Genomic DNA, 10,887 nt, shown 5'->3' on the forward strand with positions numbered 1-10,887 from the left:
AATGACAAACAATAAAAAAAATTTAAGAAAAAAACAAAAACAAAATAACCAATAAAAAAAATCGAGGACAAATCGTAACATTATATGTACAAAGATGTGAAAAATCTATTGCAAAATATCGATCAAATTCGTGGACCACAATGAAAAAAAAAACAATAAAAACAGACACTTTTCGGCACAGTAGCACCCGCACACACATACACACACAAAAAATTAATTAATTTTCTTTTCAAAAAAAATAATAATAATAATAATCTGGATTATGCAAAATTATCATAACCTTGAAGACCTTGTAGAATTGGATCATTTGCAAATAGATCAAAATTAAATGGTTCAAATGGTTCTGGTTCATCTGTTGATGATTGATTTGATGATGGACCATCATTATTCGATGGATTTAATCCATCATCATCATCACCATTTCCACCACCAGCACCATTATTTTCGACACCATTATCATCTTCTGAATAATGTTGACGATGATCATTATTATGATGATTATTTGGTTCAAATAATTGATTACGTTGTTGATTACGATTACTATTATTATGATGACGACTTGATGATTTTTTACGTGAATTACGTAATTTATTCAAATTATCTGATGGATGTTTATCAAGTATTCCACCACGAATAATTTCAAAATTTCCACTACCTAAAATATCATATTTTTCAACATTTTTACTTTCTTGTTTACTATATAAATTTCGATGTTCATCACGATTACGGATACGGCTGCCACTAACACCAACACCACCACCACCATTGTTAGCAGGTGTAATGATATGATCAACTCGTTTATTATTCGGTATACGTGTTGTTTCAATTGATGACATTTTTCTTGTTGTTTCTGGTCTTCGTTGTGAAAATGGAATCGATGGTTCTTTATAGGCTACTTCATATTCTTCTGGATTATCATTATCATCATCATTATAGAAATCATCATCATCATCATCCATACTACTTGATGATGATGATGATGATGATGAAGCTGAATCTGTATCATCCAAAACATCAAATGTTATGATTGTTGGTTTCTCGTTTCGATGATGATGACGACGTTTATTTGTTTCTCTACGAATACGATTCAATGGACGTAATAATCTATTTCGATGATGATGATGATCATTATCATCATCATCACCATTACCACCATCAACACCATCATTATCTCCATTATCCAAATCTGAAATAAATTCTCTATCAATTTGATATCGATTAAAATGAAATGTTCGATTCCGATTATTATTATTATTATTATTGGCTGATTGTCGATCATCATTATTGGTTGATGAATGTGAAACCAGATGATCAATTCGTCTATCAGCATGGCTTGTATCGAAATGATTAGTTGTCGTTGTTTTCAACAATGGTTGATTTGAATCTTGAAATAATATTTTTGGAGGCCAATCAGATTTTTAACCACGACAATGAAATGAAGAAAGAAAATAAAATAAAACAAAAACGAAAAAAAAAATTTATTAGTATACGATTAGTGGTAAAGTTGAACTCAACCAAGAAGAGTTCGGAAATTAATCAATGTGATTGATTGATTTTCAATGATCACGGTATCCAAAAGATCCCGTAAAATTTCGACACTGTCACTGTCAATTTCCTATTTGATTTGGATTTCGATTTCAATTTTTTTTCAAAAACGGGAATTGCGGAAATACAAGTGTTAAAAAAACATTTTGTCGTATCAAATGAATGGGAAGGAAATCAATTTCAATGGTACACAAGAACAAAAAAAAAAATTTTTTTTTCTTATTGTCAACATTGCTTACGACAACAACAACAACAACAGCAGCAGTAGTGCTGATATTAACACTGGCAATACGATAATTACCTCCTTCCTGGAATCAAATTTTATATTCAGGTGCATGAACAACATTTCACATTTTCAAGGATTCTATTCTTTTCTTTGGATTTCTGTGAACAAATGTTTTGTTTATTTTTTTTTGTGCTTCAAATACTTACTATTGGAATTTCTTAACCATAACATGGTGGTGATAATCAATAGAATGGCCAGAATAATTATACCGGCAATAATGATGATCATTCTACGTTCCCATTGACGTCGTTGACGAAATTTTTGCCATGCAAGTTGAATAAATGAATTCTTAGTTCTCATCGTCGTTGTCGTCGTCGTCGTCGTTGCTTGTGACATTGTCATATTTTTTTTTTTAATTTGAATATCGTTGATGAATCTATTTCTTTGGTTTTTATTCTTATTTTTTATTTCATATAAGACTAGATGATTTCAGATGCAAAGATGATATATTCAAAATATTTTCACAACATGAATAATTTGTAGAAAATGAACAAAAAAAAATCAAAGTCCAATAAAAGCAACAAACCATGACCACAGCCAAACTAAACAACAACAACAACAACAACAAAAATCGTTTTTTGTGATGGTGACAAATATATATATCTTTTTGAATTCAATTCAAGGATCGTAAACTGTGTAAAAAAAATCCAAAATTAAAATAAATAAAGAAAAAAAACAACAACAACAGTCATGATAGTATGATGATTATGATGTTGATTCATATTGTCTATCTGATGAATGGTTGGTTGGTTATTCTATCTCACATGCATTACCTTGATGGTGTCTTATCTTGTTATCTGCATGCACAACAACAACAACAACGAAAATCAAATTTAAACATGTTTTAATCACAAGTCCACATTGGATAAGGTGTGAAAAAAATATGGGCGTCAAATTAACCAGCAAAAAAAAAAAAAAATTATTGCTGTGTTCGCAAGTGAGAGAGGGAGAGAGAGAGAGAAACAATGATTTAAAGAGAAAAGAAGAAAAAAAAATTTCTTTTCTTGAAATTCGAAGAAATTTTTCTTTTCGAAAAAAAAGTTTCAATTTCGTTGATGGTTGTTGTGTGTGATCATTGGAGCGATACTCAAACATACGTTGCCGATGCTTTTTTTTCTTTTTGCAAACATACGAAATACAAATTTCAAACAAACAAACAAAAAATGAAATCAAAATCGATCCATTTGGATCGAACCGAATTAAGGGCATTAGTACACACGCAAACACATTTAATGATTGTTATTTTCAACATCATTATTTTTTTTTCTTTTTGAATTGAATATGGATCATTCGATTGAATTGATTGATTGAGCGAAAAAAAAGTCAATCAAGTGATCCAATCGATTATAATGATGATGATGATCATCATCATCATCAACAGATCATTAGCAGATCATTTTGGGTTGATAGAGTTCACAATCCAATGTGTACCAAATGTAGATGTGTGAATACAATAAACACATTCACATAAACGAACATGAACATTATATATATAAATTGGATTTGATTTAAATCTAAAATTGCCCAATCCAATTTATTACAATGGTGGTGTTAGTGGTGACAATAAATTATAATTGCATTTTGAATAAAATGGAAAAAAATGACGAAATTTTTGTTTTCTTGAATTTGTCAACGAAACAAGAAATAAAAAAATAATTTGTAAATTGAATTTCAATGACAATTTTGTTTATTCATTTATTAGATTTTAAAATTGAAATTTAAAAAAAATCAATGATTACAAAAACAAAAATCATCAAAATCAAAATCGATCATCCACTTTGGTGTCACATATACGTATATATATGTATTCAGTTATTACTACGATGATCATGTAAACATTTTTTGGTTATATTCATGAGTAATTCAAAATCAACATTTACCAATGAACGCCAGAATTGTCGTACACGGCCCCATATATGTGCTGGATATTGTGGTGATGAAATACCAGTCAATATACGGCAAATTTTTCTTTCACTATCCACTCCTTGATCAAAATATTGTCGAATAAATTCCGTTATCTTATATGTAATGGCTGCATAATCTTCATCGGTCATATCCAACATACGTGGTAGTCCATAATTGTTTTTATTTTGACTCAATGATAATAATGAATTTTCAATATCTTCTGCAGTGAATCTAGAACCAAAATAAATATCATTTAAAAAATCTCTAAGTCCATTATATTTGGCCAAAAATTTTTCATCATCTTTACGATCCGAACCAATTAATCGAAATTGATAAAATTTTTGATATGTAAAACGTAATTTTGTCAATTCTTGACGTTCAAATTTCATCATACGTTCATAAACACAATCAATAATACGATTCAATTGTATTTGGGAAAATATTCCAGCCGCTTCAAAATGAAATGAATAATCGGAAAAACGTATGCCCAATTCACGGCGATATTTTCGTTGAAGTTTTTTAAGATGTTTCCGTATGTACCAAACATCTTTGCCCATCAATCTGGCAACATCCGCAATGGAAAATCTAAAATTTTTATTTCGATTCCATTTTCCATTCGTTAAACGTCGTTGTCGTTCTAATAGTACATCGGCATGGCGAAGAATTTCATCTTTTTCAATTAATTTGTCAATAAAATTTTCTTCACTAAAATTAGCAACATGACAAATAGAATTGAATGAATTGTGAATTTTTATAGCAAACGGTTTTCCATCCAAATCGATATCAAGATCATTATTCTTGTTTTCTAACATCATCAAAATGGTAAGAAGAACTTCTGATTTAATATCGGTTTCAATTTCGGTTGCAAAAATAGGCAATGCAACTGGATGCCGTGGACATTCAATATTACAATCATCTTCAATGGTTATTTCTTCGAAAACTTCAGCCATACGACGACAATGACATGGTTCATAAATTAAATGTATGAATTTCTCAATATTACAACGATCAACACCGTTTGCGTATATAAAATTTTGTAAAGTATAAAGATCACTATAATCTTCATCTAAAAAAAGATGACAAAGTGCGGGAAAAAGATCGCGGCCAGCACGACCAATTTCTTGTACATAGTTTTCAAAACTTTTTGGCATATCATAATGTATGACTGCACATACATCTCTTTTATTGATGCCCATACCGAATGCAGTTGTAGCGACAACGATTCGTAATTGATCATTTATAAAACGTCGTTGAATATCACGACGTTGTTGTGAAGAAAGGCCAGCATGATAACATTCGGCAAATGATTCGGTATCTCGAAAATTACTTTCAAATTGTAAAGATGTACGTATATAGGATGCTACACGTTCACAATCATCACGTCGTGTACAATAGATGATTATTGAATAACATTTAACAAATTCTGGCTCTTTCAATAGTTTCACCAAGGTTTTCATTTTGTTTGTCGGTGCTTTTGAAACCGCTATTAAAAGATGTTCCGCTATTTTTGTATTGCCAACAACATTTTTCTCTGGATCAATATTAAGATTTTTACAGATATTTTCAATCATTTCCGGCGTAGCTGTTGCCGTCAATGCCAATACTGCACGTATATTCAATTTTGTACGTATTGTTTCATATAATTGCAGATATGATGGCCGAAAATTTGTTGACCATGATGCAATACAATGTGCTTCATCAATACAAACGAATGCAATTTTTGGAAATGATTTAAATGGAATAGAATAAAATCCATTCACCAAACATTCGGGACTTAGGAACAGAATCTGTGCTCGATTTTCTATAATATCCGAAATGGCAGCTGCATTTTCACGTTCACTTTGATTGGAATTTATGCAAACACCACGAAGTTTTTTTGGCAGATTACGAATCTGATCCTGCATCAATGATATCAATGGTGATATGACAATAGTGATTGAACGAAAAAAGTCCCAATACGTATAGGCAGCCACTTGATAGCATATTGATTTACCAAAACCAGTTGGTGCAATAAACAAACATGAATGACCACATATTATTCGTCCTATTACATCACGCTGTTGTGGATGAATACTATGTGGTGAAATTTCCATAAAGTTATGCAAAACAATACGTCTAACATCATGATGATCAGTGTTAATAGTTTTTTTAATACCAAGATCAAGTGATTCATCAAAACTTGAATCCAAATTACCATCACCGGCAGAATCATCATCGAATTGTACGGCAAGACTAGGTATATTATCGCATTCTTCTTCAATATGATCATTTGAACCACATTTATAGCATTTATTATCAAATTTTGCATTCATCTTATTCGCTTTGTATTGTTTGAATTTGTTCTTTTTTAAATTTTGAAAACGTGATTGTTTTCGATTCAAGTAGAAACGTTTTTTACGCATTTGTAATTTACGAAAATTACCATTTGTAGATTGTTTTTTCTTCACCACTGTTTTTCTACAATTCTTCGAATTTCGATCACCGATCAAACATTGATTAGATACATCGGTCAATTTTTTTATCACTTGTTTTGGTTCATTATCAGCATCATTTTCATCTGATGGTTGTTGTTGTTGTTCTTCTTCTTCTATCGGAATCAATTTTTTATTATTATCACTAGATTTCTTTTTTTGTTTTGACAATATGCTAGAATCTGTTATAATGATACAAAAAAAAATTGGAATTAATTATTGTAAAAACAACAAACAAAATACATACCAGAACTAGTAGATTCAAAATCAAATGTTTTAACGTGATCAAAAAATAATAATGGATCGATCGTTTTTCGTTGTCTTGTATTTTGATTATTATTGCAACCATCAGTATTGGCGTTAGCAACTTTACATTTGAAAAATTTATTTTTTTTTGGTGATTTATTTACGTTTGTTCGATGACGTTTTAATGGTGAACCAGAAATTTGTTCTTGATTTTCTTCGCTCAACATAAATATTGTTCGTTTATTTTTGTTTTCAATAGAATTCTGTTTTGAATTAACATCATTATGAAGATTTTTATCAAAATCAGCAAGCAGATTTTTGATTGATTCATTCAGATTATCCAAATGGTATTGATTATCATCATCGAATTTATTTAATTCATTATCAACATCATTTGATTGTTTATCATCCAAAATTCCTTGTTGATTTGAATCATTTTCGTTGTTTTGTTGTTGTTGTTGTTGTTGTAAAATTTTCTTTGACTTTTCAAGCTGTCTACGACGACGATAACGAAGTGAATAATGATACCATGGATCTTTTTCAATTTCTTCACGAATATCTTGTTCTTTAAAACGACGTATATTTTCTCTTGCTTGCATCATATTGAATCGAATTTTAATCGGTGATAATGATGATGATGATGATGATGATGGATCCACATTTGAATTTGAATTTGAATTTTTCGATATTTGTTCACATGATTTATTCAATGTTGTTGGCCAAACCTTTTTCGTTGGTGTCAATGTTTTTGTTGTTGTTGTTGTTGTTGTTGCATGGTTATCCGATGATGATAACATCGTTTTGATATTCTGATCATCGGACATAATTTTTGAAGAAAGAAAAACAAAGAAAAAAAATCCGTAACAAAGAAAAAAATTCATGAAAGGCAAGCAACGTTTTAGTTGTTGTTGTTTATGTTGTGATAAAACTTTTGGCGCGTTATTTTTTTTTCTTCAATTGGATATAGAACAGACCACACACACACACACACACACACACACACCCAGCAGCAAAAGCTAAGACGGATAGTTTTGTTCGTAGTTGTTTTTTTTCGCTTGTCGAACGTAGCAGTAGTAGCACATAAAAAAGATACTCAGAGAACAACGAAACAAGAAAAAAAAATCATGAAAGGAATGTATAACCATCATTGTATGTGCATCCAGTTGGATTCCAGTCAATATTGCTATCAGTTAATGATAAATCTATTCTGCAGCCATGACTTGAAAAAAAAAGTGAATATGCCGGTTATCCACAGTATAAAAAAAAATAATAATGCTACTACCTCTATGATTAAATGACGAGCACACCGTATCCATCCAAAAAATCCATTTCGATTTCGATTTCGATTTTTGATTATTATTTGTAGTCATTATTATTGTTTCTAACGTACAAATAATAATTGTCATTTTTTTTGTGTCACCTGGATTTAAATTGATTTTTTTTAAATCATCATCAATAATTTTATTACTCAAAACAAATGGCCAATACTAATCATCATCATCGTTTCAAAATGATGATGATGATGATAGTGAAATCATCGAAATCTTTGATAAAACAAAATTCATTCGATATCATTAAATTTTCATTATTATTATTAATGTTCATATTGATCAATCAACCTACTGGTTGCCATTCTGGTACGGTGGAGAAAAAAATCTATCATGAAATACAAGTACAAAATTTTTGTTTCTTACGTTTTAATGCTACCAATCAAATTGGCTGCAGTGGTAAGTTGGTGAAAGAAAATTGATTGATTTTGATGGATTATTGAATTTTTTGTTTGTTTGTTTTTTTTTATTCATTTACTCCAAATTCATAGATTCCAAATTTGGCAATGAAGGTTTGATTAAAATCATCAATAATGATAATGATATGGAAGAAATTAAAAGTGGTCAATCAGCCTATGTTCCTGTGATAACTAGTAAACAATTTAATTTGTAAGTTTTCAATTCAATTCATTTTCGTTTTCATTGTTTTTTTTATCCATTCAAAGTACAACATTGATGGCCTTTAAAAAATCTGATCATGTAGCTGGCGTTCTTGTACTAGATTATGGCCGACCCGCATCTGGTTTTTCATCCGATCGTTCTTGTCCAAATCAAATGTTTGATCTTTATACTAATGATGATAAATATGGATTTTGCCGTAAGATTCAATGGAATAAACCGAATCCACAACATTATGATAATGGTTTACTTTATGAACATTGGCCCTTTCCAATATTTTTCCTACGTAATCAAACCGATATTGATTGGTTATTGAATGTAAGTGTTTTCGGTGACTATTTTTTCCATTCTAATTAATGATTTTTTTTTAGAAAACTGCACAACATCAAGATTGGCCAAAATTGGCTGCTGAATTCAAAGCACCAATGCATGGTGCTGTTGATTCCATCACATGTACTCGCCGTTCAATACTTAGCCAGGATTCATGGTTTTCATTGATGCCCGTTTCATTTTGTGAACCATTGGGTGGTATCAACATCTATTCACATACATTCAAATTAAATGATTCAGACTCTTTGCCCGATAATTCTGTTGTCGTTTTGGCTACACGTTTGGATACATTTAGTATGTTTGATGGATTAGCACCGGGTGCTGATTCCGTTATGTCATCTTTGATAACAATTATTGCTATTGCTGAAATATTGTATAGACCTGATATTCAATCAAAATTGATCAATAACGATAATAGACGATCATTATTTATTGCTTTATTCGATGGTGAAGCATTTGATTATATAGGCTCAAGTTCAGCTGCATTCCAAATGAAAGAGAAAATTTTTCCATTACCGAAAAAACGTTCGGATGAAAAATCCTTGCAATTTGATTTTTCGAAAATATTTCAATGGATTGAATTTGAACAAATTGGTCTACATAAAATTTCCGAAAAATTACCACTCTATTTGCATAAAAATCCTGGTACAAATAGTAAACAATTGATCAATATAATACAGAATGAAAGCAATAAATTCAAAGATTTACAAATGAATGAAACACCTGACGAAATGCCATTGCCACCATCATCTGTACAAAGTTTTCTCAAATTGGTAACTTTTTTTTGCAATTTTTCATAGTAATTTTTTTCTAATTCAATATTTATTGTTTTATAGCGCAAAGATATTGAACACATTGTCATCACCAATCATCGTGATGAATTCATCAACAAATATTATAATAGCCTTTTTGATGATGGTTCTGATATGATGAATTCAATCGAATTTAAAAAATCATATTTAGACCGAATCAAATCTGTTGCCACGTTATTTGCCCGTGTTGTTTATCAATCAATCACTGGTCAACCGTTGGATCTGGACAAGCAAGCCGACGAAGAATTAATTTCTATGTTAATGGAATGTTTATTGCACAATTCTAATTGTAAATTATTCTCCATTATTTTACAGCCGTCTAATATAACGGCCGAATCGAATAATGATGATGGTGATGGAAATGGTACAATTTCTTTGGATTCAAATGTAAAACATATTTTACCGCCATATCCAAGTTATGTTAGCGTGTATCAAGCTGATCCACGAACAAAAATCCTCAGACAATATATTCGACGTATTTTGAATTATTTTACCGGTGAAAATATGCATGTAGCATTCGATAAATGTGTATCAATGGCTAATTCGGATCCCGTAAGTTGATTGATTTTTCAATGATTAATCAATACATTTTTATTTACATTTATCTATAGTACCATACATATCTGTGGCAAATGGGTCAATCTCTTCTTGGTGAATGTGTTCGTTCTAATGTATTCACTGTGGATTGTGTTTCACCGGCATTTGATGGTCAAACTTTGGATATACGAAAATCTTTTGTGGATCATAATGAATATGCAGCTTGGACTGAAAGTAAATGGGATGCTGTTAGCCTTAGAATTTTTGTTCAACCAAATCCATTGCAACAGTATCTCATTGTCATTACTGGTGTTGTCATTTCTATTGTTTTCGTCACATTATTCGTCTATTTTAATCGTAATTACCAATATTATTTTCGACCAATGAATGATACCTGTCAGACTACTGAGAATCTTCCCACATGTACTGCTGAAAATATTACACAAACATTCCATGATACTAGTGGTGATAATCGAAACGTTGTACAATCATCAGAATTGAATATAGATGTAAATGCAATTATCGATTCAGGTGATAATCGTGATCCAACAATAGCCTGAATTTTTGATGGAAATATCACTATTTTTCAATTGATTAATTATTATAATAATTTAATTTTCTCTGGTCTTTTTCTATTTTTTTTTCTTTCTTTTTTTTTTGATATAACAAGTTTAATTGTAAAAATTTTCAAGAAAAAAAACTACTTTCATTTTTTTCAAACATAAACGAATGGATTTAAAAAAAAATAAAAAATATACGAATATCATGTTTTGTGATCACAATTAATGAACTCAACAATTTTTTAACCC

At 30.3% G+C, this 10,887-nt stretch overlaps 3 protein-coding genes across 3 annotated transcripts; 1 reads left to right on the top strand and 2 right to left on the bottom strand.

Moving 5' to 3' along the window:
• Positions 1-72: 72 nt before the first annotated feature.
• LOC124499003 (uncharacterized) lies at positions 73-2,391 on the bottom strand. The gene is made up of 2 exons (XM_075731337.1): positions 1,978-2,391; positions 73-1,384 (listed from the first exon to the last, which is right to left on the bottom strand). The coding sequence occupies exons 1-2, from the start codon at positions 2,171-2,173 to the stop codon at positions 261-263; spliced, it is 1,320 nt and encodes a 439-aa protein (XP_075587452.1). The 5' UTR covers positions 2,174-2,391; the 3' UTR covers positions 73-260.
• Positions 2,392-3,500: 1,109 nt separating this feature from the next.
• On the bottom strand, positions 3,501-7,368 carry RecQ4 (RecQ4 helicase). Its single transcript, XM_075731342.1, has 2 exons — positions 6,455-7,368; positions 3,501-6,389 (listed from the first exon to the last, which is right to left on the bottom strand). Exons 1-2 carry the CDS (start codon positions 7,332-7,334, stop codon positions 3,640-3,642), a joined length of 3,630 nt encoding a protein of 1,209 aa, XP_075587457.1. The 5' UTR covers positions 7,335-7,368; the 3' UTR covers positions 3,501-3,639.
• Positions 7,369-7,719: 351 nt separating this feature from the next.
• On the top strand, positions 7,720-10,844 carry LOC124491627 (nicastrin). Its single transcript, XM_047054341.2, has 6 exons — positions 7,720-8,180; positions 8,273-8,390; positions 8,447-8,717; positions 8,771-9,502; positions 9,566-10,093; positions 10,153-10,844. The coding sequence occupies exons 1-6, from the start codon at positions 7,931-7,933 to the stop codon at positions 10,636-10,638; spliced, it is 2,385 nt and encodes a 794-aa protein (XP_046910297.2). The 5' UTR covers positions 7,720-7,930; the 3' UTR covers positions 10,639-10,844.
• Positions 10,845-10,887: the final 43 nt, after the last annotated feature.

The sequence above is a fragment of the Dermatophagoides farinae genome, chromosome 5 (assembly GCF_024713945.1).
Source record: "Dermatophagoides farinae isolate YC_2012a chromosome 5, ASM2471394v1, whole genome shotgun sequence".
Classification (NCBI taxonomy): domain Eukaryota; kingdom Metazoa; phylum Arthropoda; class Arachnida; order Sarcoptiformes; family Pyroglyphidae; genus Dermatophagoides; species Dermatophagoides farinae.